We start from the raw sequence: 21,244 nt of genomic DNA, 5'->3' as shown, positions 1-21,244 counted from the left end.
CTAAAGGATTCTATGATTCTAATAACAAACATGTTCAGTTGCATTACTCAGCTGGAATACAGGGAGTGAACAAATGGGTAGTTTGCAGTTCTTACAGCAGAAATAAGAGAGGGTGATGGCATTAAAGTGGTGTGAGGTATATGTGGAGTGGGAGCTTACGCTGTGGAGGTGTAAAAATTTCTGTGGACATAGGAAGGATGTTTTGGTTTTTTTTGTGACTGGGAACTTGAAATTTGAGTAAGAAGCAGTTGAGTCTTGAGTAGTGTATCTTTGTTTTCATTGCACTTACTGTGGCTTAACACTCAGAAGCAGCATTTTACTGAGGTGTATTAATGACGCACAATACAATCTATTTTTTTCCGTTTTACTAATTTCAGAATAACCCATAGAGTATATCAAACACTGTGAAACTAATGCAGGCAGTGTTCAGAAGCAACCTTTTATTTATTTGAATCAAAATGTTATTTTACAAACATATCTAATGACAATGAATAGTCCTTTGTAAAGAAAATTAAAAATATTATTGGAAAAAGTATATTTTAACCTAGGCAAAATTCCTTCTCACCATATTAAGTTCTTACTCACTATAGCTTTTAATATTTCCATTTGAAATACACTATATCAAAGTAATTCTTATCTTTATTAATTGTGAACTTCATTTTAATGTTTGAACTTCAGTTTAATGTCAGGTATAGATCATGAATGCAGGACTTCATCTTTCATTTCAAATGTTGACTATAAAGGCAGAATTAGGAATGTAATTAGGTAGTAAATACTGTACAAAGGCACACAGAGTTCTGCAGTCCTGTGTGGGACTTCTGAGATCTGTTGCAATGCAAATATAAACAAGTGTCAGTGAAAACTGCTGTATATGAAGCGCTTATGAGGAGGTTTAGGCCATACTTTTAAAGAGGAAACAAGATGTATTGTTACCCAACATGTCAGTTCATATGGTAGGCACTTGCCTGTGGCATCCTGAAGAAGGACCTGCCTGCTGCTGGAGCTCAGCTGCATTACCAGCCTTCTGCTCTGTGGCCCTCCAAGGCTTGCTGAGAAGTGTCTGCCGTGATGTGCAGTGAATTTTGGGGGCGAAAGCATCGTGGTGAAGGAGTGAGAGACAGGACTCAAATGATTCATGTGCTCCGTGAGACTTGGCAGGTGTGCACTTTGGCAAGTTCGAAGTGTGAGTATATGCTGAGAATGGCTAATACATGGAAACGTAAACAAGAGTTATTTTAGAGGAGTAGAGTTGGTGGAGAGTCTGCTTACCCCCTTCTCACAAGGTTTTTTAGAGCATATCCTTTAGCTGATTAAAAGAGATTAAAAGCGCTTTCGCTTTTGCAGCAGAATGAAAAGGAGTAATGTCATTTGCTCGTGTAAGATTTACTGAAACTCAGTATCGGCAAAAAAATCAAATGTCTGACCTCAGTATATTTGCTTTATATAGATGACTGTAAAAACAGTCTTTCCTTTTAGTAGTCTAAAGTAAAAAGAAGGCAGGCTGATGTTGTGTAGCTCAAGTCTTTGTTAGTTGCAATTTAATGAAAAGTAAAGGCAGTGGGCACTAGTGGTGGTAAAAGGAGCAAGGAAATGCATCAGGACGGTGGCAGGGCATCTTCACTGAAACTGGGATGTTAGGAGAGGGACTCTAGCTGGGTAGACCAGAGTTGGAAAGGAAAATTAAGGGAGAACTATCTGAACTTTGTTCAGATGATGGCTTCTGTGACCAGCAGGGCAGTGGCATGGGGGCCTGAAGGTAAAGGGAGAATGTGGTGAGCAGACCAGTACAAGAAGCAGTTGAGGCATGTATGTGGAGAGAACTGAGGAGGCTGTGAGCAGAAACCATCAGGTGTGGACAGAACAGAGTGATACTGGATGATGATTCTTATGGGAGAGATTAGTACCAAATAGTTGAGAAGTGTTGGGATGAGGAGTCACAGCAGTAAGCAGGGAAACTGGATTGTGTATTTGTGAGAGGCACGAGAAGGGAGTGTAAGGCAGGCTGTGATATTACACAGATGTCTGATTATTCCTTACAATCCTCCTTTCTCTAGCTTTTGTGGTGGAACAGGAGACTCCTAATGTGGTGTAAAATACCTGGGAAATTGAGCAGGGCATTTCATCAGTGCTGGTCCACAGAGAGACAACAACCTGCAGCACTGGTCCTTTAGTCGGGATGGTGTACTAGCTGTCTGTTCTGTGGACCAAAGTTACTAGCTTTCTTCTGCTGAAGCACTTCTGTATTACTCCAGCGTGCAACAGAATTTCCATAGGGTATTCATTTTTGTTTTTTTTTAAATGAGTGGATTATTTGTATTCTAAAGAATTACAATAATTAAAAATGAAATATAAAAAAAAGATAAATTAAAAAAAAAAATCTTGAATTAAGAATGTGAAACCATAAATGCAGAACAAAGGGAATGACAGAATTACTGATGCCTGCAGAGGTGCCTTGGCATATGGCAGGCTTCCGCTGTGGTCACAAAATACATGTTCTTTAGAGTGGAGTGTTGTTACTTGACACACATTCATTCTTCCCCCCACCCCCCCTTGAGATTTGCTTTGAGGTTGAACACTTTGTTTATTGCATAATATTTAATTTTTTCTCTGATGTTCTTCAACACATAATATTTCACAGTAAGATAGAATTTTTCAAGAGCCTAATAGGATTAGATGGTGCTATCTCTATTTTGCATAATAAAATAATGCATTAAGGGACTAAGAATTTTACTTGAAGTATTGATTTTTGATGTCTGGTTTATTTTGATTCTTCAGAACATTTAATAATTCTAAAAACAGATCTGATTGATTTTATTTACAGATTAAACATTCAGCATTTTTTGGCAGTCAAATACCAGCATATTGAGTTACATGTCAAATATTGAGGAATGTGAAGTTTAAGCTTGGTTGTCAGAAGAGTGATTTTAATTGACTTGTCTCTAGCTCTACGACAGCATGAGGGATGGAGTCCAAGCAGCGTTTTCCTTTATAAGCACAAGACCACCTTTCTCCTTCTCCTTTATTAGCTTATCAGTTGTTTTAAGTATTATAAAAGCTGTTTTTCTGTCTGCTCCGATTTGCTCCCAGAGCATTTCCACGCTCTTTACTAGGTGGTACAGGAGTCCTGTAGTCAAGACTTCACTGAGCATGCTACAAGAATTGCATCAGAATTCCAATGCACCGCAGGATGAATTAAAGTTCAGTATTTATTTCACTTTGCTGCCCGTATAATATTTAAACATAGGGTGGTTTACTGAAATTCTTGTGATGAGAAAGAATAGTAATATAAAAAAATAATGGCCATATCTTCATGTGGTATGGAAGTGTTGCCCAAATGTGCAGTGGGTGTTTCATGAATGCAGGGATTACTTTTCATCTGAGTCTGGGGAGGGAAAAACCAGAACTACTTTGGTTTGTTTGAGAAGGATATTTTATTTCCCTCTCTGATTTTAAAGTTCTTGCTGAAGCATCTTTTGTGGTATTTGTAGCCAAAGATGGCTGGATGGTCTCCACTTGACCTAGATGAGAACAGATTACTTTTTTCTTATTTCCCTCAAGATGAATAGGATCCAGAATATTGTGTCTGTCTATACGATAGTACAGGAATTTGTGGACATGCTTTTCATTCTTGGAAAATGCCAGATTCTTAACTTGTACTTACAGATGTTGGCACTTAACTGTTCATCAGGAAAAACATGTTAAAAATGTTCTGAGGGAGTGAAAACTAAATCTTAACTGTAAAAACTGAGAAGGGTACTTGTGGTTAAATTTTTTTTTTTCACATCACCTTTACGAGTGCCCTGTGGTTCAGCTACTGTCGTTGTCGACTACAGTGGCTTGCCCCTGGTTTCCTCCAGAGGGCTGGCAGGAACTGCAACAAAGATTTTTTTGTGCTGTTTTACCAGTTGTAGGTGGGTGGAGAGATTTCTTTTCTGCCTCCTCTCAATTAAATTAGTCTTCAAGCTACTATGCGTTGCTGTTTGTCAGTTATTTCTTCTTTGTTTTGAGAAATACTGTTTATTTTGGGAGGAGTGTTCTCTCACACCTCCTTTCTGGAGTTTTTTGAAACCTCGAGTTATGGTCTGTCTTAACTCAAAAATGCTATTTACACATTTCATAATCACAGCTGATAGAAGTCAGTGGAAAATAAATACTTTGGGTTTGGACTGAGCCTGTAAAATGAAAACACTTGTTAACTTCCAGGAATTTAGCAGAAATTTCAAAACTGGAGAATGGTTTTAAAAACAAAGCTATAGATGTATTATTCTGTTTTGTTCTTTTCTACAATTTTTTTTCAATTATTTTTTCAAAGAGTGTTGCAAAGACTCAAAGAGCCTTCTGGTATTCAGTTGACAGCATCTTAGGTTATGTGTTTTTTCTCCTTTGCATGGGAAAGTTCTGTGTATTTTTATAATGATTTTTAACTAGTGAAGGAAAGCAGGCTTTGTCTTAAAAAGGCAGGCAGCTATTTTACCAGGAAGGTGCTTTTCTTTTCCCATCTGTTGCCTTCAAAATGAGTCATCACCATTGCTGTTGACAGTTCTGGTGGATACAGCTTTTAATTTCTGTATCTTTGGTTTGACATGGTATTTTACATTGAACAATGCCATGGGCAGAGGGCTGGGTGTGCTGCATGGTAACTGGATCAACAAGGAAGCATGTTTTAATTCCTTTGGGAAGTAAGACAAGGGTGTCTTACTGAGGCCTGCCAGTCAAGGATACAGTCTTCCACCTGAGCAGAGTTAGCCATCCTGTTTATCCAAAAAGCAGCTGTGCCATCAGTGACACACCAAGAGGAATTCCTAAAAGCTGTCCTGTTCTGTTTTCTATTTAAATGAGTCATGGGGACTCATTTTCAATTGCTGCTGCAAGTCTACATCATTATCTTTAAACAGTCAACATGATCTTCATCTCAGTTGAGTTTAATTTCAGCCTATGCCTACAGCAGTTCTGGTTCTCTGCTTTGCTGGGGAGGGAAGGTGGCAGTAGCAGGTGAGGGAGGAGGAAGGAGCTCATCACTAGCTCTTCCCCTCAAGGCTAACAGGTTAGCCCTGAAAAATCTGAATTTCAGGGCTAGTTCTGCCCAAGCTCTGCAGACAGAAGCTGGGAGCTGGACAGAGAGAGAGAGAGTGAGAGAGACAGCAAGGCAGGAGTGTGGGATTAACGTGGCAAATAAAGCATCCAGTACTGCTGTTTTGCTATTTTGATGGGTTTTGGTATCACATGTATAATCTCAGTCCTAAATGGTATTGGGTTATCAACCGTGTCACTGTCCTCCCTGTGTCAGCTCTTCAGGAGGTGGACTTTTATCTCTCAGAGTTTAAAAATTAAACCCTTTGATATTAAACATGGTTTAAGTAATGCTAGTGATTACTTCCCCCATGCCCCAAATATGATAAACAGCTTGGTGAAGCTCAGTGTCACTACTGCAGAACCCATTGTTTTGCCTCTTCTGCTTAGTTCTTGTAGTTGTAATAAAATCCTCCTTTTTCAGGGCCGGGGGCAGAACGTGCGCTCCTCTGTGCGCCTGGCACGGCAGCTGGAGTCCTGCTGGCTGTTTTTCCTATGTGCTTAACAGGTTACTTCAGGTGAAGTTCTAGACAAATTTCAACTGGAAAAAAACACCAAAATTTCAAACACTTGTAGAATTCTCCTTTTACTAATTTTTATGGTTTGAATGTATTATAAACATAAATGAAATGAATGGCTGGAACATAAAATGTCTGGGAAGACCCACAGAGATTTAAATAATTTGAAGGAATAGTAATGACAGGTTCACCTTGTTTGGAAAAACCGCTTAGCTCCCCACTTCAGTACAGTGGTTATCCCCGAGGGTGAACTGGGAGATTGGTTTTTCTTGCCATCTGTCATTGATTGAGTAAGTGCAAGGAATCTTGCCAGGAGAGTGGTGGTGCAGTTTTCCCAGGCAGGATGAGATGAGAGGTGTTGGCCAGGTGGGGTGGCCAGTGTTTTTGTAGATAAGGTCTTACCTATCCATCTCTTCCAAAGTGATTGATAGCAGCTTAGAATAGAGTAGCCTCCTCCATAAACTCTACATATGACTTGTCAGCTTGTGGCCATAGAGAACATACTGGCAAATTTGAAAGTTTTATCCTGCTGACTTGAAAGTGCAGGAGGAGCCAGGGACCATGCTGCCCATGCTTACCCTCTTTTGGATGAGGAAGAATTTGATTTGGCACAGCAAAGTACTGTTCTCTAATCCGTATCACGCACGACTAGCACTTCGAAAAGGGATGGTTGTGTGGAAAAAATCAGCTACTCCTCTGTGTATGTCTGTAGGCTGAGTGAAGTACTAAAGGAAACGCCCATACTGCCTTTTGCTCTCAAAGCTGCAAAGATAGTGTGTCACTATGGTGTCAACGATCAAAGAAACTACAGCTCCTTCTGAAAAAGAGAGTGGTGTTTTCTGTAACTTCATGATCATTCCATTTAGGAGGATGGGAACGTGAACATGGGAGGGCTGCGTACCTGTATGTTTTAACAGACCTGCAGTGCAGGCACCCCTTTGAGCACTTGGCATTTTAAAAACTGCTCCCTGACCTTACGGCTTGCTGTCTTTAACAGCTCATATGACATTGCCAAACTAGTTGCAAAAAGTCTGCCTGTTAACCTCATAGTCTGGAAAGCTGGATGTCCAAAACGGCTGTCTGAAGATACGCCTTCCAAGACCCTTGGCCAGGCCAAGTTTTTTGTACTTAAGATTATTGTTGCCACAAGAACAGCAGATGTTTGCACAGCAGACAAACAACACTGATGATAAAGCAAATTGACCTTTTTTGGAACAAGCTATTTGGAGCACATTCCTATGGCAATTACTCTTTTTTTTTTTTTTTTTCCCCTTTTCTCTCTTGTTTCTTCCTTTTCTTTTCTTGGACTGTATCTTTCTTCATAAAATCACTTGGCCATACGTTGACATGTCTGTTGCTGGAGATTATAAAAAAAAAAAAAATTAAAAAGAAGAGTTTACAAACTTTTCCACTAACACTGATACTACAAATCATTAAATCTAATCCAAACCTATTTTTGTGGGATGTATTTTACTGGAGTAGTTAGAATGATGTTTATTTTTTCTAGTGTCCCTATGGGAACCCTGGAAGATTCCAAAATGTAATAATTAAAGAATGACAGGCCCTTCCTTACAATATAAAGCAAGGAAGAGTTCTGTGGTTTAAACAACTATGCTGTTGCTTGTTAATAAGATATTTTGCCTTGTACTCTAGCCAGGCCTATAATGGTCAAAAATGTTGAACTCAAGAACTACACGTTTGTTTTCAATCAATTTTTTTTTTTCCCCCCAACTTAAAAGGCTTTAATGGCTTGTTTTAATTTGTTCAGTAGTATTCATCAGTAAACGTTAGTATTAAATGTTAGTATTATCACTTAGTATAGTACAGCTGAGGGTGTGCCAGTAAGGCAGTACATTTTGTGATTTGTTTTTTGTAATGCGAGACCTCTATTTTGAGGTATAAAAAATTAATTGAAAATCAGGGGATTCTCTGTGAACTTGAGCAATATATTTCTGTTTAAATTACATTTTAAAAGTATTTTAAATGGAAAATTAAACTGGTATTTTAACTGTATTATTAAATATTTTGAGGAAAATTATAAATTTAAAATATCAGTTAAGTGAAAAATCTCAGTTTTGCATGACTGCATCTTTACTATTTGGACCTAAACCCTATTTTTTTTAATCCTAAGATGATCCTTCTGTAGTTATAGCAAATACAGGTCTTGGCAGAGAATTTATTCCTGGCATCTGAGGAGTCTTAGGAGAAGGGACTAAGTTGAGACTTTGGAAGCTCTGAGATTTTTAAGAGATTCCATCCATTGTACCACTAAAATGAGTGGAGAGGTATTGTGTAGCTTAGCAGGAGAAGAGTAAGACCCTGCATTTTTGTGCTTTTCTGGTGTGATTTACAATGCTAACTTAAGAACTAGGATAATGTAGTTTTGTGGGTTTTTTTAGGTATTACAAATACAGGTAGCTTGTGTCTTAACTCAGTTTATGAAGTTGCTTGGCTGAATAGTAGGCAGTAAGCTTTTGCACAAGGATTTTGTATTGTCTTGAAGGGGTTCAAAATTCTAAATTGAAAGATGAGTTATCTGTAGCAGTGTTAAGAGTTTGGGGTTCTTTATCAGGATTAGCTCTTCAACATTAGAAAGACAATAATCTAAAATCTAGGAGAACCCAAACTGGATTTCTTACTTGTGTCTAGATGTAATTTGGTTGTTGTGTAGGAGTCATTTGCTTTTGGAGCTTCCCGTTTCTGTTTAGAAACATTATTCTGAATAAGTTGTTCTGCCATATGATGCCTGTTACAAGTCTTTACTGTGAATAAAAATGTACTAGCTCCATCAGCCTCTCAGTATAGTTAGAAGTGGGCGTAGGTGGGTCCCTGTACTGTGAAAAAGCAGAAGCTAAAAAGGTTTTTGTGGGCCTTTACGGTGTACTATTTTTGTTTCTTTCTTGTTCCTGGTATGTGATGATCACTGCCTTGTCTGCTAGAAAAATACTATCCCTGTTTAATAAATGTGAGACTGTGGGTGAGGTGTCTGAAGTTGCTTGTTCAGGGTCGTTGAGAAAGACCCCCTTTGAGCCAGAAATTGAATATAACATTTTCTAAGACCCAGTCCTATATGCGTGGGATTATGCAACCTTCTTCCATGGGCAACTTTGATAAACTATATTTAATGGAGCTTCTGTTTTAGTGATAGATTTAATTTGTGTTAAGTATTAAACATGATTTTAAAATACTTATTTTTACAAGAATTCCTTTTCTTGCTTAATTAAAGTTTTGGGGGTTCCCTTATGCCCTCTTTTTTTTTTTTTTTTTTTTTTTGAGGTAGAGTTAACAGTAGCTTGGGTGCTTTATGTTCATGCAGAGAACATGTGTTATATGGAACTGGACTGATCAGTTGTAGTGCTAAATGGAGCTGAAAGAGGGGAACAATCCTGTTGCACTTTCATTGCAAAGAACACTGGGGTTGACTGGCTGGAATACACCACCTTATTTTGCTTACTACTTTAAAATATAGTATAAAAGATGGGAAAAAGGAAATGAAAATTAATTTTATAGATGTGGAGGTGTTCCACTGAATGTATTAATAATGTCTTGAGTACAGCTGTTCTCACTTTCAGAAGCCAGGAATTGACTAAGTGTCCACCATCTTCAAGAAGTAGTCTCCAGAAATACTGCTTTATACGTCATGTGGGCCAATATTGCCCCTCCAGTTGTCATTCATCAGAATTTAAATTTTTCATTTAACACAATACTGTTTGGTAGAGAAATTAATGTTCTCCAAAGGAAACTCCATGTTATATTGTACTTTGCTTTTACAACCACAGTTCAGAACGTAGAACATAGATGCAGTGGATGTCTGTGAACTCAACAGACTGGAGAAAAGTATAGTCAGCTTGACTCTTGGGGTTTTTTTGATTCTTTTAAAACTTTTTGCCACAGCAGTTCTGGCTTAGTTCTTACTGGTCCTTACTTCTAGCTTTAAACATCTTTATACTACATTAGGCAATATAAGCAAACCAGTCTTTTCTCTTCAGGGCTCTGATAGCATCTATTTTATGTTACTGTTACCTTGTTGTTTGTTGGTTTTTGTTTGTTTGTTTTGATGTAAGTTTTTTTTAATGTTTCATATTTTCCTTTGTTTCAGCCAAACCTTTTACATCTAAAGTGAAACAGATGCGACTACATAAAGAAGATTTTGAAATCCTGAAGGTGATTGGTCGAGGAGCCTTTGGGGAGGTATGTATGCGAAGGAGATGGAAGGAAGAATTTGAATAATGCTTTTGAAAATCTACAGCACTGAGAAGAGACAGTAGCAATATACTGACGTCCAGGTTTTTACATTATTTAGGCATAATGGACATTGTAGGTTCACCTAATATTTGGTGCAAGTACATTTTGATTTATACATTTTTTGACAGGTCTTTCTAAGTCTTTTAAATTTTGAGAGAAGGCAAGTTCACGTGGATTAAAAGACCATGTTTCAACTGTCTGTTGATAAATCATTTGCTTGACTGTAATTCCTTCCAGTGAGCAGATGGAGGCCAATAAGTTACTGATTGTATAAATATCTAGCCATTTCTAATCATCCTAATTACTAAATAGTCTGAAAATAGTTTTCAGCAATGTAAATATTGATACTGACATTCTAAGAACACAGAGAAATCTCACTATTCCTGTCACTTCGTTTTCTATTTTTGATGAATGTTTGGATATTTTTCCTAAATTTCTTTTAAAGAGTTTAGCAAATGTTAGTTTCTTTTTCAGTGGTCACCTACTGCTTTTGAACTATACAGTTATTTGCTGCTTCTGATTAAGCCATCTGTTACTTGAAGTCATCAAACAAGGCTTTTGATCATGAGGTTTTACACTAAGCATGTCACATTATATAGGCTGATAAAACTTGAATAAATAGATGCTAGCATTCTGCCCCTTCTTAATTTACATTAAGTGCATGCGCTTTTTTCTTCATGCGGGGCACTATACATATAGAAAGAGCAACCTAATGTACAACAGAACCTTGAATTTTTGATAGCCCAGTGCCCTACAGATGGGGATAATACAGAGAGCTTCAGCAGAAGGTACTCTGTCCTGACTGAAAATACTTGTGAACTGAAACCTCAAGTATAATAAAAAAATTTTTCTAAGCAATGTCTTCATTGCATTTTGAGCTGGAAATCTGGTTTGGTTTGGGTTGGTTTGCCATCTCTCTTTGGTATGAGCATCTCTAGAGCCTCTGGTATGTGACAGAGAAGAGTTAGTTTCACGTTCACTTACATGTTTTCATCATGTGAAAATGAGTCCTTACTAGTCTGTGATCATGGAAGAATAGATTTCTGTAGGTAGCATGTAAGGAACAGGAATTTTTACCACATGCTACATACTCCCTACCTACATGAAAATATCGTCATTGGGAAACTGTAAAAATAACAATATGAGTAGTATTTATTCAGCTACTTAATTGCTTTTGGTTAGTTGTGCTGTATTTGGAATAATGCTTCTTTATAAAAGGAGGCTGAAGGCTTAAGTTACTCATGGATAATTTATTTTTAGTCTGAACCTCTGCCACAAAGAGAATGTTGCATTCTCCATTTTGATGTAAACACTTCTGCTTAAAACATCAGCTTTTCTCAGTGCTGCCATAGTAGTTGCAGCTAAGTTCACCTACAGATTGTGTAAGATGTGAAAAAAAAAATCAGTCATGGGTGCTTTCTTGTCAGAATAATCATATGTGAAACCTGCCTTATATTGTGTTTTTAAGATAAAAAGTTTTAAAGCGTCTTTTTTGTCTGCTAGATTGGCATCAAGCTCCAGAGCAGCTAAACCACAAAACCTCTGTCGTTCTTTCTCAGGAAGCTTCTTTGTGGTGAATCATCCCATGAATAGTGAGAACGTAACTTTCCCCATCCACTTCTGGGGACAGTCTGTGTAATTGGTTAGTTCTCCTCATTTAGGGACAGTGTTTCTTTCTAATTCCTTATCTGAGAAAGATAGTGTGACTCCCATTAACTGTCAAAATCTTCAGGAAGAGAAGAAGTGAGGTTCTCTCACTGAAAACATTTGAATTTGTATGTTCTTAAATTGGAACATATAATCTTGAAAATATTTGGTGTTAAATTTTCTTACTGACTTAAAGAAGACAAGTTTCAAGTCCTACACAGACGTTTGCCTAAGAAAACAAGTTCTGCATGAAATCACTAATTTTCCTTCAAAATAACCAGTAAATATCTGAGCAAGGTTGAAAAAGGGACCACCAAATTTTACTGCTACTTGAGCCACCAAAAACTATATTAATATTTAATTGCAACGTACTTGTGTGATTCAGTACTCTGATAGTTTACTGAGACAGATGAAGAAATCTGGAAGAATGTATTTTCTTTCCAGCAAACCATAATGAGACCAAGGTTGCTCTAAGTTACTGGGAGGAGTAAGTTTTGTCTCCTGAATCAAGATAATTCTGAAATTCTGTAAACTACAAAGTTAGTGCAAATTTTCTTTGGCACAATCTCAGAGTTGTTCTTACTTTGATTTTACAATACTCAGTTTCTTCAGTTTGCATAGTCAAGAAATATTTCCCTTTTTGTTTTTACAAGTTTGATGTAGACAAAGTAGCTTAAACTAGTTATTTCTTATAACAGTTAATTGTTCCTAGTTTTCTTTTTCCCTTTACCCTGCTTGCTGCCAGTCCGAGAACACTTCCTTTTTGTCTAATTAATGACATACCCCTTCCCTCTGCATGCTACATTTACTTATTTAAAATTTTATGTAAGAGGGTGCTGTCTTTAGAAACACAGATGTTTTGCTTGGAGCAGGAGGATTATCCTGGTAAAATAATAATGTGGGCATCAAGTGTTTCATTGAGCTGGCTTCAGGCAGCGTGGTTTGAAAAACTTAACTCTAAACAAGAAGTCTTTAAACTTGGGACTTGAAGAATGCTGCTGGTAAAGGTGAAGCAAGTGGGCAAGAGCTCTTCCTGGGGTTTCTCAGCAGTACATAAAAGTGCAGCTTATCAAAAGTTCTAGCTAAGACCAGAATTTTCTGTTCATTCTCTTTTTGCTTAAAAAAAAAAAAAAATTGGTGCTTGCTTTATGCCAGCCACTACTCTCATTATGTTGTTGATGTTCTGAAGATGATGCATTTTGTAGCTCAGAGAACTAGTTACTCCTAGATTTTGGTGTCCAATTATGGATGGTAGCATTCTCTCTTCTTTTTTCTGGATGACTGCCTACTCATGATGAACAAGTAAACAAGTGCTGAGTTTGTGGGGTTTTGTTTGTTTTGGTTTTAATTTTAGTTTAATTTTTAAAATATATGTATTTTAAAATTTTTCATGTGAATTCTTATAGCTTCTCTTAGCTTCTGGTTTTCCTGCATGAGGCTGCTAGTTTTTAAGCAATGGAAATATGCAGACATGTACAGTAGAGACAAGTAGCTGAGTTTGGGGCAGAAGGTGTTTGACAGCGTGCCAGACTGTACTGCTGTTTGTGGGAAATATGGAAAACTGTTGGAAGAATGTGGAAAAAAAAACCTATCTGACTAAACCAAGATGTTTACATCAGTACATACCAAGCATTTTTTTGTCAGACTGCTCACAGGAAAATATAAATTTTAAGAAAACCCCAAACTCTAAAAGTACAATTTGAAGGAATTCCAGTAGCAAGACATTTCAGGATAGCTAGACAGGTATGACTGCTCGTTCTTCTGTCTTGACTGCTTCACCGGGGAAGGGAGAAGATCAAAACAGCACTCTGTGTGTATTTGGGCCTTTGTGTACATATTATATACCTCTGTGTGTGTATGTAAACACTGCCTGGGTCTGTAATTACGTTTCAGAATTCTTTGATACAATTAGAAACTGCATCAGACTACTTATTGCTCAAGTGTCAGTGTTTTTTTCTTTTTTTTTTCACAGTCCATTTTAGAATTTATTTTCATAAATCACCAAGAGACCCCCAAAAAGATGCTGTGATTGCGGAAAAACGTCCTGATCTTTTTGTGTGTGTGTGGAGATTATTGACATGGAATAATGTTCATGGCTTTCACAGACTAAAACACTGCTTCTGATGCATTGTAAACACAGCTGGTAAACATGAGTCTATTTTTATTCTTTAGTCACTCTTCAATACTATTACACCTTCATGGAAGGTACCAAGTCCTTGATAGTGTCGTGGAGCTCTGTGCTCCAACTGCTAACCAGAGGCAGAGCTGTAGCTATTTTGGTTGTGTCCATGAGAACGCTGTAGAGGAGACTACAAATTTAGGCAGCTGTGCAATTACCGTATGTCTTTCAATACCCAAGTCTTTTCCAGAATAAAACAGCCTTTCACTGAGCATGCTATGGGCAAGACATGAAATCCTCAACTTGGACTTGAAATACATGTGTTATGCCTTTGGTTGCCTAGACAATGGTGGGGAAAAACGTATTTTTTACACTGGGCAGCAGCAGCAGCAATCTAGTCAGCTGTAGGACCAGCCTTTCAATATTCCCCTACAACAGCCTCAAAAGCCCTTAAAGGTTTTCAGACTACATCACGTAGAGGGGTTCCCATTACCCAGAATATGATACAGTTTGAGTGCTGATTAGCTTAATTGTTAAGGCTTTGCCATCTAACCATGTCTCATTTGAACTCAATACAGATATGACCTCCCAGAGTTTCAAGCTAGTTTTAGGTAGTAAAGTAAAAGGAGACTGAAGATTCAAAGCTGCATTATGGGTTGTGCATCATTGCAGAGGATTCATCGTTCCCTCCTAAAGAAAATAGTGATGCTCAGACTTGGGGTACCATGCACAGGAGAGCAGATATGCTTTAAGAATTTAAATTAGGTTATAGTCTAAAGTAATAATCTATTTTTGTGTTTGATATCTGGAAAAAGTACCTTGAGGGATCCCAAGTCTGAACTTGAGCCTCAATTTTTATGCATGAAGTAACCTTTAAAAATTTCAGTTCATAAACTAGTTTAAACAAGTAAATATAGCACCTTTGTCTTCTCTCCTTTTTTTTTTTTATTTCCCCTCCAAACTCCCACCCCCTTGCAACCCCAGAAGGCAGCGGTGTCAAGAGCAGGGCTGATAATGTGTTGCTGCACATATGGGAGGTGACAGCTGCTTCATCTATGAATCCATAGCTGAGCACTTTTAGATGTGCTTTGGTTTAGACATCTGAGTATCACAGTCCCTCAGCTTGTGCTTTTGCTCTGTTTGTGAAGCTCCTGCAGCTGATGACACTTTTGAGGATGGGTGGAAGAGGTTAGCATGATGCTTTCTTCAAAGTGTCTGATCCTGTATTTTCTTTTCTGTTCTCACTGTCTTCACACATTTTACTGATTATGAAAGAGGTGGAAGGAATGTAGGATTCAACCTTAGTATTTTTTTGTCACTGGCATGCAGGATGAAGGTGATGATAATCTGTGTGACAGCATGTTGGTTTGTAGCCAGATGCACACAGAAATAAACTTTTATCTCCTTAAGCCTTAGATTTATTTGAAAGGGAAGAGGCAGAACAGGTTAGTTGGAGAAAAGTTGTTAAAATGTCTTGATTGTTAAAACTTCCCTGTAGCTGGGATGGTTGTGTTGTGTTTTGGTCTAGATCAGCACCTCTGAATCTGTGGCAGATTCATGGCCATTTTGGGTAGGACACTGAGTTTTCCATACTGATGGAAACCTGAACTGTGAAAACATGTTTGTGTAAACTTCTTCCCTCCTTCTTTCCTAAAAATACTACACGTTACCATTTATTACAGCTAAACAAAACTAGAATGTTCTCAGAAAAGGACTGTGTTGGATGGCTTTGTTAATTTATTATTATGTGGGTCTGTGGTATCTAATGTTTCAAAAGCAATGAGAGGGAGAGGGGGTTTCTGTTTCCTAGGCCTTGCTTCTCTATCTCAGTGTTTCCCTGCCAGATTACAGACATGATAAAGAGCTCATTGCACTTCAGGTGGTAAAGCATACTTTACTATGTCATTGGAAAAAAGTTTAGTGTGTTATTTGAAATGAGAGTGCAAGTTGTTCTATGCCAAACCTGCAATCTAATTTGTGTTTCTCAGCAGTTCTGTAACGTAAAATATTGTGTAAGACTGAAGTCCAGGTATACAAAACATGAAGCTAGTGACAGCTTCATGATGGTATGAGAGAGCAAGAAGTGTGATGATGAAAAATATCATTGTTTGCCTCCAGCCACCTAGAAAAAATGATGCATAATCAAACTGTGATACACAATCAAAGCGTGAAATAGACTTGAAACTTTCACAGAATACCCTGTACTGTTGTGATACTACCTTTTCTCTAATGGCAATGGTATGGTATTGTGCGGATAGTAAAGCTAGGTGTCCAGAACACTGAAGAAGAAAACCTTCAGAACAGCAAGGTTTCAGAAGAAGGAAAACAATATGCATTTTCATCTTTTAACTTACTTATCTTTTCATTTATCTTTTCCAGGTTGCAGTAGTAAAGCTGAAGAATGCAGATAAGGTTTTTGCCATGAAGATACTGAATAAGTGGGAGATGCTGAAGAGAGCTGAGGTAAGATTGCAGTAATGTTCTCTATAATCATGCAGCCTCTTATTCTGCTGAATTGTCTCTTTCAACAGGACTGTGTAGAGAGGGATTGAGGAGGTACTTCACCACTTAGTGACAATATGAAAATTAATATTTAAATAAGCTTAAAGCAGTTCATCAGAAGGGTTAACATGGCAGGAGTTGGACTTAGACATTATACTTCCTCTGTAATTGTCCAAGAACTGCCAACTATACAAGCAATCTTTTAATGCATTTGTTCCAGTTAGGAATATAGTGTTCAGTAAGTATTTTCCGTGGTGAAAGGTAATTGCTTGGGTATAAAGTGGTAGTTAAAGAGCTATAACTCACCAAACCTATTAGTTTTTCAGTAGTTAGAACTTAGTCAAGGTCCAATTTGTAGACTCAAAAAATCAAGAAGGATAAAAATTTCAAATGAATTTGAGTGCATGTTTCATAAAAATGTCCATCTGCAAAAATTGGTGATGAAAAGTTCCTTTTCAAAGCATGAGCCCATTCTGTCTGCTGAAAAAGGTAAACAGCTCTTTCACCAGCCCTGCTTTGCCTTGGGTTCCTACTGCCACTGTACAACTCTACTCTTCGTAAAATCCTTGATAGGTTTCCCTGGATTCCTTTGGGGGAAAAAAAAAGGTACAAAGGGCTGTCTACACCTGAAGACTTGTCTATTAATTTTAAGCTGAACATCATGTATCTAACTCTTTATTTGCTTTGAAATTCTTCATCTATGCATACTGGAAATAAACTGCCTAAAAATAGTCATAAAAATATAACTCAGTGTCTTAGGTGTACAAAGTTTATTTGGTCACTGGATTTTCCTTGGTTTGGACAGTGCAAGAACTATCTTGGTGTCTACTATCAAGTGTCAACTTGTCTGAATTATCTCTAACTTGTTATTTGAGACTCCTACTTCACTACTCACAGACTGCCTTACTGTTCAGTGCTTCCATGTTTATTCTGATTTCTGCATTTATGTTTTAATTATATCTTAGGAAGTGGGATGTATGGGAAGCCGTCAAAGTTTTTTTTTAAAAAATGTAGCTAGGCAAATTAAAGCCAATTTCTGATGTGTGCACATCCTGTCTATTTTAATGAAAATGTTATCGCATTAAGAGTATAAATGGCATGCAGATTGTGGTTAGACTTACACAATGTGTTTCCTCTTTATCCAAAAATTATTCAGATACCGAGCAATCTGGCATTAGTCTCGATGCAAGAGGTATTTCTTTCCAAGACAGATGTCATTACTCTAAGCTTTATTCTTTTACTGAAAAAGACCAGAAATAAAGTTCTACTCTATTTTTAAATGTGCCCTTTTAAAGTCAGTTTAAAAGCTATTTCTTTCCATTAAAATACAGTTATAAATAGGTTTGAAGGTTTTTTCTTTATGCAAGGTATTAAAAATACTCTTCCCATAGGTCCAGACGAATTTCTGAAGGTCTGAACTGTTAGCCTAAAAGGAATTACAGCTATGTTTTTCCATGTATTTGTAACCCGTGGGTATACAGTGAAAAAAGAACCATCTGGCGTGAAAATGCATTACCAAGCATGACCTTCAGCAACTGTAACCTGTCATTTTTAAATGTTGTTACTACTGCTAGGGAAAATGACCCACTTTGGTTCTGTTAGCCATGTGCTGCACTATCACTGAAATACACAGGAAAATCATACAGTCCAGAAGTGCAATACAGGGAGAGAGATAGGTGCATATGTAAATGGCAGAAATCAGTTGTTCATGTATCCCTTTATCAACTCTGTGGGAGGTGGGAGTTTATTCTAAAAGTGGAAAGGAACCATGAATTCAGAAGAGGCTTGTGAATGCCACATTAAGGTTCATGACTGGAAGATCTGGAAGTAGTTTTGCTACAGTGAAATTTTAGAGGTTTTGAGGTCAGCGATCTCTTTTGTATTAAAAAAGCGTAAGATTACCAAATTAGTTGCCACTGTTGAAAACTCTCAAGAGATGTGACATGGAACTGGGGACATTACTGACACAAGGAGTACCTGAAAGTGTGTGACAGCTTGCTCTTACACTCCCAGAACTGTTACCCTGAGTGTTGACAATCACTTGCAGTTACGTGTGTGCCATGGTGCTGCCAGATGAAATGCAGGAGAGACCAGGACAAATATTACACAACATGGAAGTGGTCATCACTCCCAGAAGGTGCTAACTCTGACCTGTGAGGACACGAGCACTGAATAGCCCAGCAGCCTGAATTCTTTGTCTGTTGAAGGCCATGATAAAAGTATAGATATAACCAAAGCACTAAGTTGGCTTTGCTGTGACAGAGAGTTGGATCAGATGAGCTCTGGAGGTCTCTGCTAACTATTCAAGGAGACTGTGCTTAGGGAAGATGATGTGTAATCCTGAAATAATGACAGGCGCAAACTTAATTGAACTACGTTACAGTAATTAGAAAAACCACAGCTTCTATCTTCCTTTTTTTTTTTCCCAATGAATTAATATAAAACTCATGGACCATTGAGACTCTTTGGCTGTTACTGTCTCAGCTGTGATCTGCTCTGGTAATAGCTGTTGCTGTCAGCTCCAGGCATCCTGCCCAGACACCGCTGGGTGTCTAGAGCACCCAAGGAATGCACGGTCTTTTGTTAAATCATGGCAAAAAGAAATGGAATTAGTTAAACTCTCCAGCAAGTAATCCTGTGAATTGTGTCATAACAAGTAGAGACACTACATGTCATATATCCTTGTGAAAATGAGTTCATAGTATCTCTCTGAAATGTGTTGAGTTTACAAGCAAGGAAGGAAAAAAAAGGGAAGTTGAAGCATAGAACAGCTTTTCTTCCTTCTGAAAGATTGTCCATTCTCCTTCCACCTCCAAGTCTATTTTTCATTTAATAACCTTTGAGGATATTTGCTGAAGTATGTTTTGCTGGTTTCTCAAATTTCACTGATTTATCTCATACATTGTGGTATGATTAAACTATACTATTTTTCTTTATCCTGGTCTGCATTATTCTTACTGTGTTCTCCCAAAATAAGACTTGCCATGGTTTATTTGCTTGGAAGAGGGAGTTATTTTCTGCTCTGTTTTTACTGCATGTATCTTTGTGCATAGTTTGGTCTAGAATGATATTTTGCTTTTCATTCTTCACCCTCCAAATCTCACAGCCAACAATAACCATGTCAGAGTTCTGGTATTTGCCTATTGTTTTTGGAAATGAAGTTTAAAAAAGTAAAAAGAAAAGGTTTGGATTTCCTTTAAATTCAGCTGTCTCCTAAGGTGGAAGAGACAGAGCATGATTCAAATCGATGAGACATCTTTGAAGTAGCAGAGTGTGCTGGAAGAGATTGTGGTCTATGTAGCTCTCCATCTGCCTTCTAAATGGAGCCCATACAACTATATGTTTTGGGGGTTTTTTTGGTTTTTTTTTTTTACACTATCTTTTAGACCTTTTTATGAACAAAATTTGTGTTGGCTTTGCTGTTTGGTACCTTTTGGTTCTTCGTGATATTCACTTTAGAACTCAGTCCCTTCAAAACATTTGTCATATTTCTTTGCTATAGTTTCTTTTTGGCTTCTCATCTGTTTGACCATTATCCTCTGTCATGCTGTAAAGCTGCTTTTGCTGAGGTATTTTTCTCACTTGTTGGGGCAGGTTGCAAGGCCTCCATTGAGTTAACTGCATTGCTGCTTTCCAGCTGGTTGTTTACTTCACATTTTATCTTTTTATGTTCTTTTGTTTCATATGAACCTGTGTTCTCCTTAGATATTCCTTAGCATTTCTTGGCAGTCCTTGTACTTCCTCTGTTCCACTTGCTGTGAAAGCACCTTTTGCCCCCTGTTTTTTTTCCAGTATATTGAGGAGAGGTTATCCTGTATGTCTTATTAACAGCTTATAGCTGGGAAAAGCAATGTTCAATTCTGTCCTACTTTTCCTGAGCAAAAGCGTGGAGAGAACCCCCAACTGATTACTGATTATCAAATTTTGACTACATGGAAGTTACTGACAGCTACTTTGAAATGAAACAAAGAATCTTTTTTTATGTGAAACTTCAAGTGTAAAACTAAGCGAACATCGTGATGAGATAAAACACTGATGCAAAATTTTGGATTCTAATTCTTTAACTCCTATTGCAGTTACAGTTATGTCATGCCATTATTGATTGTTTTCTTCAATCCTATGTTGCTATTCTATAGTCTTTTATACTTGATTTCCATATGTATAAAACCTGCACTTGCAAAATGTGTTTTTTTGTGTTTTACCTAAAGTCTATAACTCTTCTTCTTCCCTTCAGACAGCCTGTTTTCGAGAAGAGAGAGATGTGTTAGTGAATGGAGATAACCAGTGGATCACAACATTACATTATGCATTCCAGGATGAAAACTATTTAGTGAGTGTTGTTTTTATGTGTATATGGGTGGAAATGCAGATTCTTAGTTGTAGCCTAAGACAGCAATATAGTATGTTTATGTGTTAGTTTTGTGTTCTGGACCTTACAGACCACGTGAGGATCTGTGATTTTGTGCGTAAGATTCTGAAGGGCAGGGAGTGGTCAGAAACTTTTGAAGCTTAGCTCAAATATCTCAGGAATGCAGCTTTGTTTCCTAAACCACTTTGCATTTGTTGATAAACAGATCTGTGTCGTCTTTCTTATAGCTCATCACTCCAGTTTAATTGGATTCACAAAAACAGAAGTGCATGTGCTAACATAAATTTTCTATATGACTTTAAACAGCATTGTAAATCACAAAAATTACTGTTTTACAGTTAGAAATAGGGAGTAACCCTATTTTGAAACAACAGTTCATTTTGATCAGTCTTTGCTTTTTTGAGCACTTAAACCCACTCAGGTGCCATAAAGCAATGTGATCTTCCTGCAGCAGGGAAGAATGCCACTAAATGTTCATAAATAAAGAGTTGGAATCTGTAACTGTAGATTAAAGAGTCCTTTTAATAGTTAATATTATTTAGTTTTCAAGTGTTTTGAAAGGCCAACAAAAAGAAGCAAATACGAGGAAAAGGTTCCAATTTTCTATTAAGTTGTTCCCCCTTAAAGTATATTTTGATGGTGTTGGAGTTTTGGTAATATTTATGCCTGAAAAAATAACGACAATAAAAAACTCAAACAAACAAACAAAAAAAACAAATACACAGATTTTACTTATTTGGGTTTTATTGCCCCATAGTTTGGGTTCTATATCAT

General features: G+C 37.4%; 1 protein-coding gene across 1 annotated transcript in view; it reads left to right on the top strand.

Annotated features, from left to right (window-relative positions):
- Positions 1–1,068: 1,068 nt before the first annotated feature.
- LOC103776227 (serine/threonine-protein kinase MRCK alpha-like) overlaps positions 1,069–21,244 on the top strand; it is a 79,914-nt gene continuing 59,738 nt past the window's right edge. The window contains exons 1-4 of the mRNA XM_008943726.1: positions 1,069–1,183; positions 9,688–9,779; positions 15,979–16,062; positions 20,336–20,431. Coding sequence (XP_008941974.1) covers positions 1,069–1,183; positions 9,688–9,779; positions 15,979–16,062; positions 20,336–20,431 — 387 coding nt within the window. The remainder of the gene's footprint in view (positions 1,184–9,687; positions 9,780–15,978; positions 16,063–20,335; positions 20,432–21,244) is intronic.

Source organism: Merops nubicus, unplaced genomic scaffold (assembly GCF_000691845.1).
Source record: "Merops nubicus isolate BGI_N331 unplaced genomic scaffold, ASM69184v1 scaffold537, whole genome shotgun sequence".
NCBI lineage: Eukaryota > Metazoa > Chordata > Aves > Coraciiformes > Meropidae > Merops > Merops nubicus.
This window is presented reverse-complemented; position numbering and strand designations above follow the sequence as displayed.